General features: G+C 33.3%; 1 protein-coding gene across 2 annotated transcripts; it reads left to right on the top strand.

Moving 5' to 3' along the window:
* Positions 1–21,476, top strand: LOC136415071 (acyl-CoA Delta-9 desaturase-like). 2 transcript variants are annotated; one of them, XM_066399455.1, is made up of 7 exons: positions 1–406; positions 10,233–10,598; positions 13,031–13,161; positions 19,421–19,626; positions 20,745–20,930; positions 20,992–21,098; positions 21,154–21,476. In XM_066399455.1, the coding sequence occupies exons 2-7, from the start codon at positions 10,256–10,258 to the stop codon at positions 21,375–21,377; spliced, it is 1,197 nt and encodes a 398-aa protein (XP_066255552.1). In that variant the 5' UTR covers positions 1–406; positions 10,233–10,255; the 3' UTR covers positions 21,378–21,476. The 2 variants fall into 2 exon arrangements, with proteins under 2 accessions (XP_066255552.1, XP_066255553.1); XM_066399456.1 differs by having other exon boundaries at positions 1–264.
* The last annotated feature ends 1,551 nt before the right edge of the window (positions 21,477–23,027 follow it).

Genomic DNA, 23,027 nt, shown 5'->3' on the forward strand with positions numbered 1-23,027 from the left:
AAGCTAAAACTCCACCTAAAGGTGCATTGCAACCACAAACAAAATCATCGCAGGCGAAAAAACATTTCTCGCGTTGACTATAGTTCAAATTGGGACTTATTCTAGTTTCGTTCTTCGTTCGAAGTGGAGAGTTATGTTTCAGATTCGGGCTCGAATTTAATCATTCCGACCTTTTTTTCGGCATTGAATTTTACGGTGTTTCGGCATGCCGCGAAGTGTTTTTCGCTCGTTTCAGTTCGTGAATTTCGAATAGATCAGAGGCGAGTAAAAGTTAACCTTTTGTTCAAGTTTTACGGAAATAGTGAAATTGAATGGTTTGTGGTAAACCGGGGGACTTGGGCAATTTGAACCTTGTGCGGGTACGATTTTTTAGGCAAATTTGGTGAACACTGGGAAGAAAATATTGGTACGGTTTTCATTGTTTTATGCTTTCAGACCCAAATAGATAAAAAGGCAAAGTTTTATTTTCACCGTGAGTGGTAAATAGCCACAAGCCGGAAGGTCCGTGCTAGTAATCAACTGCATGACCAAGAGCCTTGACACAACAATGAAATCTTATTTTTAAAACTGGGCCACGTGAGCCTTTACTTAAAAGAGTTCCATTGTTGGATGTTAACAGTTTCTACCGTATCAGTCAGAGCCTGCTTTTGGCCATTGTTACCACCACGGATCATGAGATATTCTCACTTTCTGTATACTAATTATCCCTGTATGTGGTATGTGGAATTTCTTCGAAAGGCTCACGTCACGTGATCTTCCATCGACCTGAACAGAATTGCACCTCTAACGCTGCGCTATACAATGTGGAGCTGATTTTGCTCATATTCAGCTGGAATCCTATTACGAATATATTACTAAACCAACCGATAAATATTACTATTAATACTAACAATTAATCAATCAATAACCGCCATTTCAATGATTCTAAGGAAAATGGTTAGCTCGGTGCAAAAACCGATCAACACTAATTTTTTTTAATATTGAAAAATCAAGAAAAAATTATACAAGGTGATTCATTAACAATGTGACAATTGAAAACTGGAGATACTCCATGTCAAATGGTAACGATTGGAGGAAATATGTCTTACCCAAAAGTTGTAGTTTTGGATATACATATACAGGCTGCTGAAAGTTAAAAATTTTAACTCGTTTTTTTGCTATTATTCTGAAAATTTCTCGATTAGACCCTTGAAAATTTGGAAAGTTATGTTTTTTAGATAACGAATAAGATACTTTTTGCAATTTCTGTGTTGCTAATAGAGAGCTCCACTTACTACTAATTTTACACAAATTACAGTTAATAACTTTTTACCCTGTATGTCTAACATGAAATTTGATTCAAAATCTAAAAGAACAATGATTTTTCCATTAATTCTGTATTCTTGTTTCATTTCAATACCTTGAACCGTTTTCACAAAAAAATCTGTTTAACGAACTCTGTGTTTAAATTTGATTAGATAATACGAGATATTGAAAGCGAAACAAACCAAGTGAATTGTCATTTTTTAGAACACAGTTTGTCGCCTAATAAAACGTAACTTTATAAATTTTGAAGTGTCTAACATTAATATTTTTAGAATAATGACAAAAAAATTAATTACAATTGTAACTTTCAACACCCTGTATATAGGGGTGGTCATTAGTGCGTCAAAGTTCGATACCTCAGTAAATATGATTTTTATAAGGAAATGTTTCCTATCAAAGCTTTTAGGCATTAAGAAGTGCATATTTTAAAATTCTTTTCAAATGTACCGTCATAAAAGTGTGGTAAGACCAAATTATGTTTTTTTTTAATGAAACCTTTTTTTCAGCGGTTAAGTAGCACCAATTTCCGTGAGACCTTACAATCATAAAAATTTTCGAATTTTCCCGAATAACTCGGAAACGGTAAACATAAGACTCTTTACATAAACTGATTTTAAAATTCGACGATAAATCCGAAAATAACAAAAAACTTGGCGGGTTCCATTCAAAAAAAACATAATTTAATCCTACCACACTTTTATGATAACCCCTGTATATTTTAAAATACGTCCTCTTTTATACGAAACATTTTCTTTTGAAATTCATATTTATTGAGGCATCGAACTTTGACGCACTAATGAGCAACCCAGTATATCCGAAATTATCAACTTTCGGATAAGGCACGTTTCCTCCAATCGCCACCATTTGACATGTAGTATCTCCAGCTTTCAACTGTCCCATTATTAATGATTCACCCTGTAGAAAAAGAGAAAAGCAGGGATTTCGACACCAAATTTCTCAAGTTCTCATCTTCAATATGTCTAATTTCTTTTCTTTCTCTGCGTTAAGCACATTATCTAAAATTGGCTACAAAAATTCTGTTGAATTCAATCCCCAAAAAATTAGCTCTGCAACTATATTCTGGTAAAGTTGCCAGAAAATTCATAATTTTTCCCTTAAAATGGACCCTTATATGCGGGATTCGGTGAATTCCCAATAGTCGCTATTTAACGAACTATTTGCTGAATCATTCGTTTCATGATCGTCAATTGGCGAGCCACACATGCTTAATTGACAATATTCGACATACGTATTTTATCAAGTTCAGACGAGGATGACGAATAACATCACAGTCAATAAATATTTGCCTAAGGCGATTTATGTACACTTTGCAATTACCAAGTATTACCGAATATTCGATATTCGCAAGTATTCGAGACTCGTCGAATCCCGCATTTGCGGTTCCGGTTTAGGAAAAGTACCACCTGTATTCCACCATTTCTTTTTTATTTAACGTCATGATCAACGTCGCGATTAATGATATTTGTAAAAAAATATTTGCATTATTAGTGGTATAGCAGCTTTATTATATCTGAGACTTCGCTTTAGTACATGTAAGTCAGAAGGGAGATTTTCTGTTATTTTGGAAAGCGTATCAATTGCTTCATCCAGCTTTATATTTGATTGTAGTTAATCTCTGCGGCCTGTCCTTCCAAAGTTCGTAAAACTCCCTCTTATGAAATTTTCTTTATGTGCAACTTAGACTCCTAAGTCGCATATAAAAATAACAGGGATTGAGGTGACTATCCTTGATCCCTTTGATATTTAATGTTTAATGAAATACTTGAATACTGAGTGAATGATCTTCTCCAAATACATTCAAGATGACCTATTTTCTTAGACTCATTTCACTCTATTTTGTGCAACTGCTTGAGGCATTTCCTTGTTCCTGGCTTCACATTGAAAGGTTCCTCTGAGGACCTATATGTCTGTGTACAGGGTTGGTCCGTATATTTAGACAGCACCTATTATTTTTATTATAAAAAAGAGAAAAACTTAAAATACAAAAATTGTAGGATTTATCCTAAATCGCCAAAAAATGTTACGTAACACAACAGATGAATATTGCAAAGTTAACACAAAACCGGTAAATTTATAATGGAAAACGCTCTCTATTTAATAAAAACGTAATAGACTTTTATTTTCTGATTTCAAAAATATATAAACCAAATATCAACATGTTATATATTTTTATATAAAATTTGCAGGATGTTCCATTATAAATTTATCGGGTTTGTGTCCTTCTTTAACTTTGCAATATTCAACTGTTGTGTTACGTAATATTTTCTGGCGATTTAGGATAAACTGTAGAACTTTTGTAATTAAAGTTTTCTTTTTTTTATAATAAAAATAGAAGGTGCTATCTAAATATACGGACCAACCCAACCTGTATATTGATAGGCAGTCTTGCTTCTACGTTCCATATCCAGAGTACACATATATTCTTTTATTTTTTCCCATATTCGTTCCAATTACTTTTCCAGAACTTTCTATTCGAAGATTTCGTTTAAAATTTATTTTCTTTGGTAAATAGTTTGAGTTTTCACTTTTTTGCATTTTGCTCAAAAATTCCCTGTATCAGTTCACTCATGCTCCTTTTTTCCTAATCTCCAGTTTGAGTGTGATTTTTTTCTCAATATCTGCTCTCGATCAATTTCTTTCACGAGTATCGGTGAGTGACTCTCGAGAAAAGAGATGGGTTGAAGTAACGAGTTTTATATAAGATTTTATTCAATTTTGAATATACATATTGTGACTGAAAAATAGGAATAAATTTCTATGATATTTGATCCTATAGAACATAATGAATTTTACTACATATTGTCAGTTGTATCAGTGGATTATTTTTTTATACCACTAGTGGAGAAGATAGTTCTATTTAAAGCATCGATGTGCGTCAAATAACGGACTCCTAACATATTAAATTTTAATAAAATATAATTGCTCCACTAACAGTTTAAGAGTTCAAAGATTTTTCATCATCTTAATAAACAAAATAATTAAATACCCGGTCTGATGAGTAATGGGAGCTTACTATACCAGGTGTCCTAGGTTTTATGTGAAATACGATTTAAATATAAAAGTTCTAAGATGACGGTTATAAGGGATATTGTATATAGATGCAACTAAGAATGCCATGTGACATGTTAAAACCGAAACACAAAAAATCCAAAATTGTAAAAATATACCATTAAAATTCCATTTAAATAAATTAAATAGATCCCATGAATTTTTCGAGTCGCCTTGTATATTTTAAATTATATTCAGCCGCACCTCTGCCTCCATCTAATAACTTTTGTATTTAAACGGTTCTTCTATCTCTACGAAGTTTTGACATAATTTTTGTCACACAAATTCCGGGACATCCTGTATAAAAAATTGGCAATATTCATTGATTACCAAGCACTTATGAGATAACCGACATTTAATAATTTTACATTGTGTGTCCAATTTACTAACGTTTCCTTTAATGAAAGAATGGGCAAAGTCCATGGCTAAAACTGTTTGTTGATGATTAATAATTTTTGCTATGCCACAACCATATGATCGAATATTTAGATATTTTTGCTATTATCCTTATCAGTTTTCATGATAAAGCGGTTGTAAATTCCTAATTTTGTGGTATGTACGGTTTTTGGTTAAATGGGTTTTGAGATATGTGTGTAACATGATATGTTAAAGTTTAAATGGAATGGAACAAGGTTGGTGTTAGGATGGATAGAAAAAGGCGTGAATAGCACGATGTCATTAGCTTTTCCAGGTCAAGAGCGTACATTGTTTCTGTAGGAATAACAATCAGTGATTCGATATAGTTGTTATTGTTAACGACTTTACAAGTATACAGGATGTTCGAGTTTCTGTTACAAATTTTATTAAGTAAAAAATTCAATGCCCTGTTTCTTAAAATCCACGCGTTTAGAGGCAATGTTCATACAGTGAACTCATACAATTTTTCAATTCTTGCTCAGTTCCTCAAGTTTCCGTCATGGAAACCGAACCACCTTGTATGGTAGATTTGGGGCCACCTTTTCCGAACGATTTTAATGGCTCTTCAGAATCTTTCAGTGTCAAAGAAGTTATTCAAAAGCCCCTCGAAATCAACAAAGGATAATTATTGACAAAAAAATTCTTATACTATCAAATTTATGAATACTCGAAACTCGGGTCTTAACTGGCGTAAAGCTCGCTGATCATACGAATTTAAGCTTTGTAAAACGGAGCCGGCGAAATATCAACCAATAATGTCATGCAATGGAATGAAAGCAAAACTGGAAGTTTGTCGTTGAAAAATTAACGGACTCATTAATTAAAAGTTCTTTTGACTATATTGACGTTAATATTATCTGCTTCCTGAAGCCGGAATCTTTTGATTTCACGTCTGAGTATACCAAATTAGGTGGCTATACAGAATAATTCAAATTCACTGTTCACTATTGGGATCTCCAAAAGCATGAAAGATATGAAGTCGCTTAAATTAGGGAAAAGTTGTGCATTTTCGAACTTTGTTAAATGCCATTTTAAAACTTGGAAATTTCCGACGACTTTCGAAGACAATTAAAAAAACCGAAATTTTCACAAATAGCTTTTTTTAAGTTATTCGAAGAGATTTTTAAAAATTAATTTCACTTCCTCTTGGGTACTTTTGCTCCTTTATAAGATGGCGTAATTAGATTCTAAATACAACGTTTCAGAATTTGGCAACCTTCATCAACTTAATTTTTTTTATTACAGACCTGAATTTTTTATTGAATTTTTGGAAAGCCTTTGATTTCCAAATTAAATAATGTGCCACACTTATAGTAAAAACAAACGTAACAGTGTAAAATACATTTTTAATTAATAAATTAATGAAATACTACTCAGACATTGGTGTTACCATGAAAACAACAAACTAAGTCTCTGCAAGGCGTCAGTTTTCAAATGCCAAAGTTAATATAAAAAATAAAATAATTATAATAAAAAATTATATAATTAAATATAAGTTAAATAATTTTATAACACTTACAAAACTATTAACAGTGTACTGAATTTGAAGAAACCTATTATATTTTAAATTACACAAATGAGGAATATCGTGACATGTTGTTTCATACACCACAGAAATTCTCTGCGTGCCAGTGAAGCATATCTTCAAGAATATCGTGAAAAATAGCAGCAGTATTATTTACATTTTTGCCGGTTTGATTGAAAATTGGTAAAATATGGTGCATTTAGTTGATTGTTTCCATTACTTTCATTACTTTATGTATTAAAAATGTATATTGCACTTTTACATTTGTTTTTACTACAAGTGTGACACATCATTTAATTCAGAAAATCAAAAGCTTTCCAAAAATGCGATAAAAAATTCAGATCCGTAATAAAAAAAAATGAAGTAGAAGATGGTTCCCAAATTCCGAACGTTGCATTTAAAATCTAATGACGCCATCTTATAAAGGAACAATAATTCTCATGAGGAAGTGAAATTTATTAAAAAAAATTTTTTCAAATAACTTAAAAAAAGCCATGTGTGAAAATTTTAGTTTTGTTCGATTATATTCGGAAGTAATCAGAATTTTCTAAATTTTAAAACGGCATTTAACAAAGCTCGAAAGGCACAACTTTGGTCTAATTTAAGCTATCTCATATTTTTTATGGTTTTTGAGACCCCAATGTTGAATAGCGAATTGTAATCACCTTGTATAACCTTAATACTTTCTGATTACGTGGAAGGCATATATTGATCGTATAAAATTTTGAGAAGCGATAAACGTTATCATCTGGTAAAAATAAGTCCAGGAAATAACGTTTTTCATAGATAATTCGAGGAAATCTGAAATATGATTTTATGAATCATTGCAATAGTGTTATTATTCTTAGGGCTGCTTGGAATGGAGGTTACTCGCTAATTCAAATTTTTATATTTTATTACATGCAATTTTTACATCTCATTGGGATTTTGCTAAAGTTTTCAATGTTTCATATGTTCTTCATTTTTCGTATATTTTCTGCATTGTTGATATATCCGTATTAAAAAGAACTTCGCTATTTTCTTTAGATCACTTCTGCTTAATAATTCTTTTACTTATACTATATCTCTAGCGGTTTTTGAGACATTAATTAATGTTCTTAAATTTTTGTCTAGAAATTGTTTCGGAAAGGTTTACGGTTGGAGACTAAACCTGCATTAAACTGTGTTTTTTTCATAAAATATTCTGTATATCAGCAAATATACTGAAAGACAATAGCATTTACTTAAAAACGAGACATCATATTTGAATACTTAAACCATCATATTTCACAGATAAATGTGGTATTGTGAATGGTCTCAACCTATTGTGAATCTTCGTTTACTGTCGTATCAAACGTCTCTGGGCGACGCTAAAAATGATGATCGAGATGCAATTTCCGATTTGGATGTGAAAAGTATAGCGACTGGTCAGGTCATTGGCGCAGATAAATTATACAACAATCTGCTTTTTTTCTTTTGTACAGAGTGTCCGAAAATAACGTTGAGATATTTTGGGAAATGATTCTAGTGATTAAAATAACAAAAAAAAGTTCTTATGAACATACCCCAAAAATTGCTTTTTTAAGAGGCTAAAACTCCTTAAATGGAAAACTCTAAAGATGATTTTTTCGCAATATTTTCAAAATGGTTTGCGCTAAAATTATGAAATTCGCTATACTGTGGTAAGTTAGAATAAAAAAATTTTTTGTATTAATAAGTGCAAATTTTAGTCAGGGGTGTCACATACAGGGCGTCTCATACATATATATTGCCGTAACTTTTTTGTTTATGACATTTTAAAATTTTTTAAATCAAATTACTGAATCGCAAATATTTTTAAGTAAAAAAGGTCCTTTTGTTTAATCGTGGTAGAATAGATCGTTTTTCAAGAAAATGAGTTATTATGAACCGATGTACCATTACATGGACATCGAAATGCATCTTATTAAACGTAGTAGGCATCCTTGCAATATTTTTTTTTATTAGCTGGCAATAACAAGACTAATATTATCAAAGATTTGCCATTTATTCGTAATAAATGTTGAAAATGGCCTCTATTCATCTCAATGGATCTTCTAATTCTTTTCTTCATAGATTTCGTTGGCCATGTAATTATGCGTCGGCTTATAAAAACTAATTTTTCAAGAAAATGGTTAATCCTAACGAGATGAAATAAGGGAACCTTTTCTACTTAAAAAAAAATTCGTTTCAGTAACTTGATATCCAAAATAAAAAAATGTCACAAACAAAAAAGTTAAGGCAACGATTACCTAAGAGACCCCTATAAGTGACGACCCTGCCTAAAATCTGTAATTATTAATGTTAAAAAAAATTCTTATTCCAACTTATTACAGTATAGCAAATTTCGAATATATTGCGAAAAAAACATCTTCAGAGTGCTTCCTTCAAGGGGTTCCAGCTCTTTCAGGAAGCCATTTTTGAGGTATATTTATAAGAACTTTTTTATTAATTTAATTTCCAAAATCATCTCCAAAAATATTTCAACGTTATTGCCGGACATCCTGTATTATCTGGGAACAAGGCCTCCCACACAAGTGTCGAAAGAGAATTGCAGTTTATTCACATGATTTTTATTAACGGTTCGGATGAAAACCTTTATTAACCTTTCCATGACAAATTTGTCCCCTTCTTCAGAACCTAGGAAAAAATGAGAATGAATGGTAACCTAAATTATTCGATAGGTGAATATTTAAATTTTGTCAAACACGTTTTATTATTTGTTATAGATTTGATTAAAACTTTTATTTACCTTTTTAAGTTATTAATTTTTTTGCCACTTGTCATTTTATTACCTATTTTATGCGTAATTTTCAAAGAATTAAAAAAAGGTGTAAAAATCCGCCTCACACGTATAGAACATATTTTTCCGTTTTTTCATGTTTTTGAATGCCCATATTCACACACATATTTTTTATTTGCTACGTTTTATTCGGTCACAGCTATCTACTGGTGTTCTTTACTTATTTGTCGCCTTTTTAACATGTTTCCCTACACCTACCTATACCTAAAACCATATGGTTAATATTTCCAATGCAAATGAAAATTACATAATTATTGAATAAATTGATTTCGGGGAAAATCACAAAACGAACAAATTGAAACTTCATTAATTTGTTAATTTCCAGTAGCAAACTTAAAAATATGTTTTAAAGTGTGTCATTGCCAGCATTCGAACAAGTTTGAGAATTATATTCTAGTCAGTTTATTCATTGGTGGATTACGAACACCATATATTAAGCTCTTCCACCTATATAAAGAACAGAGGAAATTGGAGTGAAACAGGTGTGTTTAACATACTTGTATAGATAAACTATTAGCGTAAATATTGTTAAGCATTACTGTTTGCTGATATAATATTGTGTAAATTGGAATCTTTATTTGCAGCCGTAATCTTTATTTGCCCTAAATAAATTTTCTGAAAAAAACCACTGTCTCTGTGGCATGTACAAAACGCTCCCCTCCTTTCACTCCTATTGTATATGCAAATACACAACAATATACCCACCTGGAATCATCATTTCTAATAAGAATTACTCACACGATTACATCACCAATTTAAACAATTATTATTCGTTAGAAGTGTGTCACCAATTAGCGGTCAAAACACCGTGAAAAGTAGCTATAAGATTAGATTTTACCCAATCGTTTAGAACTAGACAAAGATTAAATAGTTTCTTTCCGTGTCGCTTACGGTAAAAGCACCTTTGAACTAACAGGCCCAATGACCTCGACCTCCTTTTTAAAAATTCGTTTTCTTTTAAATTTTCATGTGTGTTAGGTATCATTTGATTAAACGTGTTGCTTTTTTTTTTTTGTGTGGGAAGACAGGCATCGACTGGGTAAGTTTACTTACCGCACAATACTTTCAAAACAGTCAATCTTTGGCATTACCAGTTAAAGAACGTTTTAATTCCAGACCCCTCTAAGTAACTCATCATCATGTGTCCGACAACACCGAATCCTCAAACTTCTTCAACATCCGCTCAGCTAACATGCCGCACAACTCCTGAGACTTCAAGGAACGTAAATGATGAAAATGATGAAAACTCGAACTCGAAATTCGGTGCCGAAGTCTTCAGCGAAAAAGACAATGATATAAGCAGGATTGTGAAAAGATTAGCCGAAGAAACCAAAGGGAATAGCAAATTAAGAAAAGAAATAGAGGATTTCAAGCCCACCATCAGATGGCCTGATTTGATCGCGCAATTATTTATTCATATAGGATGTTTGTATGGATTGTTCCTGTGCGTTTGGTCTGCAAAGATTTTGACCACAATATTCGGTGAGTTCCTGAAAATTTTGAACTAGTGTGTAAACGAGACAAATTTCCACTTGTTAAGGTTGAAGTGATGGGTCTCCAAAGACATTTTTTCGCACAAATCGAAACTGAAGTATTTTTTTCATTTCTTTCATTTGTAATAATACCTATCTAAAGATACTTAACGAAATAAGTCGCGGCATCTACACTGCAAGTAACCTGAACGGCCTCGATTCTCCTTACGAGTTTGTCTCATTTAATTTTCTTGCGAAAATTTTCCTGAAATTTGACCTTTTGTGAATCTCTAGTAAAATTTCCCTAATAATCTATAATGATATGATGTTAGTCGTCAATTTCCAGTAACCAGTAACAGGACAGTTATGATTTTTCAAAAAAGTATTCCTAGCTTGAAAAATTTCCTCAAATATTTTTCAAGGTATGAATTGATTTTTGCTCGATTTTGCGATAAGTCCGTACGAATTGGATTTTTCTCTACTATTTTGTTCCAAAAATTTCCATTAACCTACAATGGCCTGAAATGTTTCACTATTATTTAGTAGTTTTCCTAACTTTAACTTCATTTTTAATGTTTTTTACTAGGTGGGTAAAAAAGTCTGCATTGACTAGATTTTCTTCCAAGAATTTCTCTGTACCACCTGAACTAACCCAAACAAGTCTAACTTTATTAAATAAATAAATCTGAATGTATTCAAAGGTTTTTCTCTTAACTTTCATTGCTATTTTAACATTCTTTAATAATTGAGCTTGCCTAAAAATGTTTTATTTTCTTTTCAAATAACCCTCAAACCTGAAGCTAACTGAAGATTTTCAAGAACTTTCTGTGTAACAACTTGAATATGTAGTTCCGATTTCATGCCAGTATTTTCCTAACTTTAACTGATTATTTTTATAAGTTTAACCTGAACTAACCTGAATCAAATGTATTTACGATTTTTTAATGGCAGAAAAGGAGCTGTCTTTCATTCATTTCCCAGTAAACCTGAATTTTTAAAAGTTGTTTACCTGATTTGATCTGAATGATTCTCGCATGTGAACTAGCCTGAATTGAAACTTTTAACGATTTGCTAATAATGTCAAATAATTTCGAATTATTAACCTAAACTGACCTGATTTTTAGACTGAAAACATATTCATTTTCAATATCTTTAATGACAGTTTTTTTATGTGTTTTTGAAATGTTTAGTATTTATTAGTTGTTTTTGCCTTGAATATATCCTATATTATGAATTTTTCCACAGAAATATTATATCAACATAATAAGCAATTCAGGGCTTTTAAACGCGAGGCCCAATGTTTCCTTTAGATTGTCAAAGCTATTGCTGCCATTATCATTAAACGGCTCTCCATATAATACCATTTCCGTGTAAATGAAAGTTAATTTCCGACTTTATGGTTTTCAATTAAGAAACGAATACCAGATGTAATAAAACCGAAATCTACACTGTTTTGATTCAATAAACATATACGACCACGAATTAATTGCCCCTCTGGAACCTACATTTATTTATTCATTAGGATGGCCATTTAATGGTTTTATCGATTGTATTCTAGTAAAAAAATACGCCAACTGCTTCAGTTTCGTATTGAGTCACAAGTAGTAGAACACGAAATTTCTCATAATTCTTACTTTCAAAGCCTCCAGTCCTATTGGATGCCTTTAACTATGTAGTATAATATAAAATAAATCTGCTCACAAGAAATCAAAATTCACCACAACCCTATAAAGTAGTTTCAAAGTTTCTAAAGATCCCCGAATATTCATTAAAAATCAAAGAGCTGGGCGAGAATCCCATCGGAATTTTAAAAAATTTTAAAAAATGTATAAAAAAACATCAAAATATCAGTTTCCAGGATTTCAACCTATATGTTTGGGATATTTTGATATTAATTTATTTCTGAATAATATCAAAATATGCCAGGGTACATCTATTGCGATTTTGAAGGTGGTGTAACATAAACGTCCCTAAAAATGCTTTTCCAGGACCTCAATTAAGGTGTCCACGATGAATATGGGAAAATTTCTGAATAGTTCAAAAGTAAGGGAAGTATCTAATTTTGCCATTTTTTCAAATTTTGGACGCCAAAATTTCAAGAACTAGTAGAGCAATTACCTTTAAAAATATTTTAAATTAATCGTTTCAATGTGACCTGTGTTCCTGCACGAACTGATTTGTAAGATTTCTTTTCATCCCTCAGGCAGAGGGTTATATTGGTACCTACTTTTTACGATTTTAATGTAGAACCTAAGCATTGACGGGATAGTTGAAGTTCAAGTCTGTATACCAAAGTTTAAGCTTTCGATCCGATCTACATATATCGTTTATTCTGTTTACTGTTGTAATTAATTTTGAGCTCACCTTCATTCGGAGTTCAAACTTCTGGCATGAAACTAGGCTTTAGAGACCTAAATTCGTTACTATTGTATTTTTTTTCAGCTCTAGCTTCCATAATTGCTTCAGGATTCGGTATCACTGCTGGAGCTCATAGGCTGTGGTCCCATAGAGCATATAAGGCAAGATGGCCCCTTAGATTACTCTTGATTTTTCTCTTCACCATTTCAGGACAGGTAAGCTTAATTTTACTTAAAACCCACAAGTGAATTATACTCAAACACCATCAGAGTTTGTTTAAGTTACCATCTAAATTTGCATTTTATGGCAGGATAAATATGTCTTTGTGTGTTTAGGTAGCAGAAATAAGTCCGCCAAGTACTAATTCGAGTATAAACAACAAGTCAATAAACATATACTAATTCTGCACGAATAAATCAACTAAATATCGTCTCAATCGACATTTATGTTAACTGTAAAAAATATTTTTTTGTAATATTTAGAACTTTCTTCAGTGCGTAAAGTTTCATGTACGAATCGTTATACAGGGTGTTTAAAAAAGACGCTGCAATATTGAAAGGAGTAATTTCTCAGGTCATTTTGTGAAAAAGTTCTTATAAACATAGGTCCAAAAATGTATTGTTTCCAAGATACAGGGTGTAAATTTTTTTTTGTTAAGCGTTATTGAAAAATAATTCAAATAACTTTTGACTAATTTTTGTGAAATTTGGTAGTGTTGGTTGTAGTAATAAGGGCCTGATTTAGCGCTAACTATATTAAAATAATTAAGTCCAGTGGCGTCAGGGGAGGACACCTTATGGATGGATTATGGACCAATTTATGGACAAAAGAATGTACACCACTGACATTAATTAAATTTCTATATTTTTTTGAAATGAAGTATCTAAAAATACAACTTTTTTGTCGTATCTTGCTTTGTTTACGAGATAAAAAATAAAAACCATTTTATTGCATGTCCATTTATTATACAAAAACATTTTTAAACATTCTAGGAATATTAACATTTACATGAACATGAACATTTAATTTAACATTTAGTATGTTAGTAAATAAAACAGTTATTTTTTGTCGAATTGTTCGCAAATATTCTTAGAATATTTGATGTTTTTGTATAATAAATGGACATGCAATGGAATGTTTTTATTTCTTAAACAAAGCAAGATACGATGAAAATTCAAGAGACAAAAAAGTTGTATTTTTAGTTGCTTTATCTCAAAAAAATATATAAATTTAATTAAAGTCAGTGGTGTACATTCTTTTGTTAATAAATTTGGTTAAGGTGTTTCCCCTGGCACCACTGGACTTAATCATTTTAATCCAATTAGAACCAAATCAGCAACTTATTACTACAAAAAACGTTACCAAATTTCACAAAAATCGGTCAAAAGATCTTTGAATTATTTTTCGAAAGCCGTTATTAAAAAATAAAATTAACACACTGTATCTTGGAAACAATACATTTCCGAACTCATGTTTATAAGAACTTTTTTTTATAAAATTACCTAAGAAACTACCCTCTTAAATATTGCCACGTCTTTTTTAAACACCTCGTGTATAAAAAAAGAACTTCCACGAATACTAAACTACCAAATAATTGTTACGTTATGTAGGGAATCTACTTTAAATTATTAAATTTTATTCAACGACTTAATTAACATCTTGGTCCGACCGCAGGTCATAACCCCTTTAATGGGCACTTAGCTATCCCTGGTCTAAACGTGATTTGAATTTATGTTAAATATATCGCAGAGAACACGCAAAAAGCCAAAAATATACAATAGCGCCATAAAATCAAGAACGACATATAAACAAATAGAAAACATAATTCCTTCGAAGGAGAGTTTCAAAAATCACAACAATTTTTTAGCGAATTTTATTAGATCATAAGAAAAGTCAATAATTAAGAAAATTGCAGTGATCAGAATTTAAAAAAAAAAACGCATTTTCATATAAAAGTTAACAAATTCACAATTCGTCTATCTGTTCCAGAAATTCAATTTTCAAGATTTGTTTTTGCGTAGTATGTTTCGTATAGTTCCGTGTTCCTTAAAATGCTTAATCGCATGAAAAACTAGTGTTTTAGAGCATTTAAATCTTATTGTAATATTCTTATGCGACGTCTCAGAAGACATCAAATTAATAATTAATTTTCTAAGTTGTGATGTGCAACTTTTTGATTTTCCCATTCTTTTCTACATTTAATTAATTCTCAAAATCTAAATCACATAAAAACTCGCAAATTATCATCAATAGATATCGTAAACTGACAAATCAACAACATTCTAAATTTAGTTCGCTCTCTATCAATATTTGAAATGCACTAATTTAGTATTTTCATAAAACATGGGAATTCAATGATCTATTATAAAATTGGAACTTGGGGATTCCCACAGATACTTTGAAAACATAGATTCTTACAATGTTGCCAGATTTTCTCAATATATTCCAATTTCAGTAAAACAAGTAAACGTTTTTAATTCTTTGTCGGCCAACGTATATGAGATGTGGGATATGATAGAGTAAAGCTACACCCTGTGATTGTTGATGAATATTTGAAGTTTGCTTATGCAGAAGGAAGGAATGGTATTGGCATTTTATGGGAGAGAATGAAAAACATTTTTCTAGAAAAAAAGCCTTGGAGATAGAATAAAGACGACATTTAAAATCTCTTCGAGCGTCCTGGGGATTCCAAAGAATTTCGTTAGTCACCACGCCTACTCACTATAGGTCTTGCAAGGCTGGTTGGTTTGAGTCTGCATGTCGCCTTCCCCGGCCCAGAAGAATCAGAAGAGGAATATGGTTGAAAAGTTACTCCACAGCACCCACAGGTGCGGTCCTCATGACCTCTGTCATACAGAGGCATGCCTACCCCTGTAGGAACAGCAATTTTGCCACTATCGCCCCTGAGTTTTTTGGAACCAACCTGCGTACGTGATTCGCGTTATAACCTTCATGAAAATCCAGAGTGATTGCTGGGGGTACCAGGACCTCCCGCATATGTCTCAATACGTCGACATCCATGCGACAAGCAATGCTTTCCGCACGATATTAGTTACCTGGGTGTTCCATGTAAGTGATTTATCAAGATCCGAGGTTTTTCATTTCTGCTAAGAACGGCGTTGCTATCTCAAAAGAAGACGGTTCTTTTGGGAAGTTGAGTTTCTTCTTTTCTCGATGAATGCAGCAGTAACCATTTTTCTGTGATTGATTACAGATTCTCCTTGTCGCTCTAGCTACACATTGAACTCATCACCTTTTGAGTATTTGTGAAGGCGCATCTGTCAGGCCGATTCCTTATAAGTGTCGCTATCTCTTTTGCACTTCCACTTACATGACAGCGAACAGGTCGTCTAACAAGGGTACCCCGTAATAGGTAAAAGGCGATTTTAATGAAACTTGGCACCAACGTAGACTAGTGCTACAGTATTTGCAAGGCAATACAATTTTCCTAATATTCACCTGGAAAGGTGTGTGAAAGAATTTGGAGGGCGTTGATGTTAGATTTTTGGCAACCTGATTTGCAACGCGAAAAAAAAATTACAAAGTTGGAAATTACTACAAATTTAATTTGTTTTATCCTTTCTTCTCCAAAAATTTATTAGTGGTTCTAAAAAGAACCGACCGACTTGTTATTACTAACAAATTTTTTAAGGCTGAATCCAGAAGTAGTGACTGCCACTAACACCGAATCAACGATCAGAACACAGCAATTTGAAAGAATTAGCCCAAATGCATTTCGGGAAAGTTTCCTCCTCACATTAGTCGCACATTTCTCCGAATACGTTCAAACAAAACTGATCCTGTGGTTCAAATTGTTCTCGAATACTTCCACGGTAACCAGTTTTAATCCAAACATATGGGAGCATAGGCATGTATCGCTCTGCTCGAAATTGATGGTGTGTGAAGCGCTGCAATTTCAATATGCTATTTCTCTGAAATAGCTGCACTGGAGGACCATCGAGTAGTATCCGATCCGATATATGTTTCAGGAAGTACTTGTACTGCTGAAAAAAACAATACATCAAGTTGCTGAGCAATCATTGTATCTCCTTCTGGAATAGTCGCAAACACCAATGAATCGGAATTGGGAAGTTCTAGCAGCGATGACACGTTTCTAAACAACAAATCAGCAATTGTATAATCAGTATATGACGCGCTCCCAACACGCGCTTCAAATTCTCCTTGTAGAATTTCTGGAGCACCTCTTTTGTGACATTGACGGATTTCGAGCAAGTTACATCAAATTCTCGACAGCAAAGCTACTGGCTTGTACTTGAGGGCCAAATGCTCCATTAGGTGCCTCTAATACGGACTAATAATTTCGGTACCAGTTTTCTCGATTTTTATACCATCGGTTGTATGGTGTATGAGTGCAGCTGCTGAATGGACTAGATCCAAGGTTTGTCTTTCTCCTTGCTATAAAAAGCTTCGCATTGTATGGATTTCCTTCTTGATTCCAGATGATCCGTGTCGAATATACTGCCATCGTCGGAATTCTACAGCAATTCATTGGTTGTAACCCAAAAATTCACCAGAATGTCCGTTCATCCATCTTTATTGTCCTCGTACCTTGATATTGTAAAGCGAGTTATTTTACGGGAAACGGTGCGAGCAGCCTGCTTGTTTGAAAAACTAAATTTCGCCAACAACAAACCCTGGAAGTCCGTCAAACTTGTTCTTTCGCATGGCCCGCAAATCAACATTGTGGACATTGGCATGTAACGCTTGAGCTTTCTGAAATTCTGCTAGAACATTTTAGCAAATTCCCGCATTTTCTTCTTTCTGCTTTCGTCATCGTCATCTTCACATTTCCACTTAAAAACGATCGACTCGTTGGAGTACATTTTGAGAAAATACAAGCAGGCACACATTGAGGTCCATGGACAGTATTTGCTCCGTCTGCTGGATCTCCAACCAATAAGAACTTCTTATTTCTTGAAGAACGCAACTACCATGGGCTTTCACTGTTCGTTGACAATAGACCCATATGATTTTTTGTAAATAGCGTAAAATGGTACTGAAGGAATAGGTGTTATTATAAACATAACCGTACAGCGATATTTGACCTGTGAAAACATGTAAAAATAATTTAAGCCAAAAATTAAAATATCCTTAGACATTTTGACGGTTGTTACGGTGTTAGACGGTTGTGTGTATTTTACCAACTGCAGGTGGATTTATAATGCTCATAGCTCTGAAAAGACGCTAAGAAATTAGATTGCTATTTAGAAAACCAACAGTTCCTGCGAAAAGTGCGATCCTGATGCTTTTCTCAAACAATTTTGTCTGATTAGATGCTGATCGTATCGAATTACCCGAAGACCAATTGTTGTATTCCCAATGTTCTGGAACTTTTATAAAAAGAACGCAAGGAAAAGAAAATGAAATGAGTTTTATAAGTTTTCTTGACGTTAACGGGAACTTAAACTTGAATTCATTACCGATCTCGTAATTTTTCGTCCTCGCGTTGCCTAAAATTTGGCACCAACGCCCCCAAATTCTTTCGTTAATTACACGTCTTTCCAAGTGGTCAATGGGAAAAATTATATCGTCATGCGCATAGTGTGGCACTGGTCGACATTGGTGCCAAATTTCGTCAAAATCGCTTTCTTAGTGATTGCGGATTTCCCTTGTAAGGATAGTGACCACAGAAGAAGCGATAGAACCCCCCTGTGCGATCAACTTTTTGCCACCCTAGAGTTAATCGTGCCCTCATTTAAAATAATTATGATTGCTCTGGATCCCAACATGGTGAGGATCCAATTAGTAATGTCGATTAAAAATTCTCGTTCATTAACTGCGTCGGACAATCAATCCTGCACTGGGTCCCGTATGAAGCCACTGCCCTTTCACTCCAGAGATCTTAATCGTTTTTAGAAAAAAAAGATGAATTTCAGTTTTATAATTTGTGACCTCAATATAAACCTCATTTAAAAGTGAATAGGCTCATTGCTCCCTTGTAGGTGCAACTTCGGAATAAATATCTTATCAGAAAATTAAAAATTCGGCCTCGTCAGGCCTGACCCTACGGAACAAAACCATAACAAGCTTATTTTTGTTGTTTTATTTACGATTATGACCATTATACCACGTTTTTCGTGTCTGAAAAATCGATCCTAATCACGCTTTCCACGAAGTTTAATGTCCAGTAGAGCTTTTTCACCGATTTCGTGGAAATAACTTCAACATGTAAGGCCTTGGTCTATAGAATTTCTAATGATATGGCAAATATTTATTATTTAGGTTCTCAATTATGGAATTAAAAACGGTCGTTATATGAAGGTGTATGAAGTAGTACCTACACTAATGAGTACGTAATTAAATTCACCAATTTAGGTCATTTAGTTATTAAAGGCGCTCGTGCTTCTGGTTGAGTGGAGTGGAACAAACTTTGGTTGAAAAATGTTCTATTCGACCTTGATCGTAATTTTTTTTATTTTACCCCTCTTTTCACATAATTTTTTTTTTGTTCAGAGGCATGTCTACATTTGGGCTCTAGACCATCGCGTCCACCACAAATACAGCGAGACGGATGCAGACCCTCACAATGCAAATCGAGGATTCTTTTTTTCCCATGTAGGCTGGCTAATATTAACACCTCACCCTTTGGTGGTGGAGAAAAGAAAGATGGTGGATATGTCTGACTTGGAACAAGACCCAATCGTCATGTGGCAGAAGAGGTTTGACAGCTTCTAATTATAATCCGGCAAGAAACGACAGATTTTCGGTTGGAAATTTACTCAGTATATTGATGACCGAATCGGAAATGCAGACACTGATTGCTTACTGATTATTAAAACTTTTAGTAAAATATGAGTCCTACTGACCATAACAGTCTTTTATGAACCAATCTTATATCAATCGCGTTATGATCAAACTTGTAGTAAAGCGCGTTGCATAAGCTTCAACCAGAATAAGTTATATCAACGGTATACTAAGTAAAATCGCCATCGAAAATCAGTCGTTATCCTCTGTACTATTATATTTATACAGGATGTCCCAACTAAAACTGGATACCCCGAATACCTTGTTAATTATGCATTTTATGAAAATTCGGTAGGAGGCGTTGATTATAGTTTCAATAAAAACTCATTTTAACATACATGATAATTACCCATTTCCATCCCTCTCCCTTGCTGAGCTATCTCCTTAAAAAACTTAAATGGGAAGTAGGGTTAAGTGATACATTACTTGAAAGGGTTTTCAGTAGCTTAAATACTGATGATAATTTTTTATTTTGATGGCTCTCTCTGCCAAAGCAGCCTTTTCAAACTACCAATCAGCTTTGTAACCGCGCTTAGATCTTCTGTAATGACAAAGATCTCTGGACATTCTCTTTTTTATTATATATGGAGCTTCTTTCCCTGTGCTTTCATCCGCCGTGTCACTCCTTTTCCGATTCACTCAGCGAGTCTTTTTTTTGCAATCTCATTCTTGCCCTATCCACCTGTTTTTCCAATTTGACTCCCAACCCACCCTTATTATTGATTGCTAACCGATTTCACCGCCACATCATCCCAAACTAGATCAATTGTTTTTGCCAATTATCTTTTTGTCATAAAATTAGTTAATGATTTATTTCTTGAAATAAGTACATGTGCTTAATTAACACCCTGTATAGAGCCATCAAAATAAAAAATAATCATCATTGTTATTTAGACCATTGAATGCCTTTTCAAATTTAAAAAAATGTAAAAATGAATTTTTATAAGCTGCATAATAAACAAGTTATTCGGGGTGTCTAGTTTTTACTGGGACATCCTGTATAGACAGTTCTAATCAATAGCAATTTTTACAGACTATATCCTTTATGGTTCCTGCTCATAGCAGTCCTAATGCCAGTGTCCATTCCAGTATACTTCTGGAACGAGACCGTCTGGAACTCGTTCTGGATTAACTTTAACTCTAGATTTTGCATCACTCTGAATATTGCCTTTTTTGTCAATAGCGTGGCTCATATGTGGGGCCAAAAACCTTATGACAAGTAAGTTGTTATATCCAATTTCGAAAAGTCCGGTCTACTTATTAATACACCATTTAACCAGGTACATAAGCCCGGTTGAAAACCTTGCAGTTTCCATTGCAGCGCTTGGAGAAGGGTGGCACAACTTCCATCACGTATTCCCATGGGACTATAAAACTGGAGAATTGGGTAGGTAATGGTTGATATCCAAAAGATGAGTTGAGATTTTTGTTCTTTAAACCAGGAAATCGCTGGAATCCCTCTACTAAATTCATCGACTTTTTCGCCAAATTAAACTGGGCGTATGACTTAAAAAGCGTCTCAGCGCAAATGATTGCAAGAAGGGCTAAAAGAAGTGGGGATGGGACCTACATTTGGGGCTATGGGGATGCGGATATACCTGCTGAAGATTTGAAAGAGCTCGAAAATATGAAGATGGAGAATGCTGCCGAAGTTAAAGATGATTAACTTTGATATCAATCGCTTAAATTTTTTCATTTGTTGATTATTTTCTTGTTTTTGTTGAAATAATTATTGTAGTCCAAATAAAGGATAAATCCTTTGATAGTGATCGTAAGTTGTGAGTTTCACAATTTTACAATTGATTTATTACGCTATTCAGTGCTGTTTAATATTAATTGAAAGTATTATAAACAATGCAAGTTTTTAATTTTAGATTTTGAGTAATTAACATTTTGTTACCGATTGACTAGAACATTAAAGGTATGATTTACGGCTTGTGTGATGAACTATTAGAATAAAATCAAGGATTTTAATATATTTGTTACCTATATTGTTTTTGTTTAATTTGTATTAATTTTAGTTTATTTAACCGTTATTTTTAAAGATCTGTCGTAATTTAAGCGTCATAGAAGTGAGCACGTGCTCTTCTAGGTTCAATTCGACTAGAGTACTGTGGCGGAGTATGTCCCCCAGTCACGATATTGTTGAACAAGGTTGGCTTTCTTTCCGGAACACCGACCGACTAAATTCCCACCCTCTCTTCATTCCTCGCCCTTATAGTACTCGTACCGCCTCCAGGCATTCATCAGGTGAAAGGCGGCTCCTTCCTTTCCTACACACTACCGGTGAGTCCTCCAAATTCGTCTATGTGCCTTTTTCTCACAGTGATTTCTAACATCTTTGTTATTGCTAACTACGTCTTTTCTATCTATTATCAGGTCATACACATTGTTCCTTGTTATCGGTGCTCTGCATGTTTCGGCCACTATATCTCGCACTTTTTTACTGGAGATGCAATTGAATTACTAATTTCAGAGACACCTTGAGTCACAAATAACAAGTTTTGAGATAATAACAAAAAACGAATTTGGTTTTCTAAACTCTGTTTCCATCAACGTAAAAATTGATTGCGACATACGACAATATGATAGCTTACAAAGTATGTTATGATAGAATGGTTGAAAGACGGTCATGTTAAAGAATGCCAGAAGGTCAATTTCGCATGAACTTAAATTGTTTCTGCATAAAACGCCGAACAACTCTGCCATATTTTTGAAGATTTTAAAATATAAAAAAAAGAGAAACACGAAAATAAACTACAACAAAATATTGATAATAATGAAAAGTGGACTTAAATATTATCTTTCTATTAACCTAAATCTTTTCATCGGCCTTCATCCTTTGCAGCGGTACTTCAATTTAAAATATAATTCTAGAAGTTCTGGGCCTTTTCGTTTTGGCCCACAAACTTATGACTCTTTTTGATGTAGTTCATAATCTTTATACAAATTGGGACTTTTCCATTGAGCATAGCAAAATGTTGTAGAAACTCAGCACTCATCACCCTTAACAATAGCAACGCAAATGCAGTTGCGGCGAAAAACGTTCTATATTATCAAATCCAACATTTTCTAACAATGAAGGAGTTTTCCATTTTCGAGTTAATTTACTTTAGTTTAGATAATGTCTTACTACTTACCTTATACTCTACAATTGATTCATCTTCTTTTCCCAATGAGCTCAAGTTTTTCAGGAAATTCCCAGACGTTTGCCATTGCTACATCTAACATGTATGGTTCAAATCACGTAACTTTTTATCCATATCACAAAATGTAACAATTGAGAGTCGCCTTCCGTAAAATGACAAGTTATATA

The sequence above is a fragment of the Euwallacea similis genome, chromosome 19, assembly GCF_039881205.1.
Source record: "Euwallacea similis isolate ESF13 chromosome 19, ESF131.1, whole genome shotgun sequence".
Lineage (NCBI taxonomy): Eukaryota > Metazoa > Arthropoda > Insecta > Coleoptera > Curculionidae > Euwallacea > Euwallacea similis.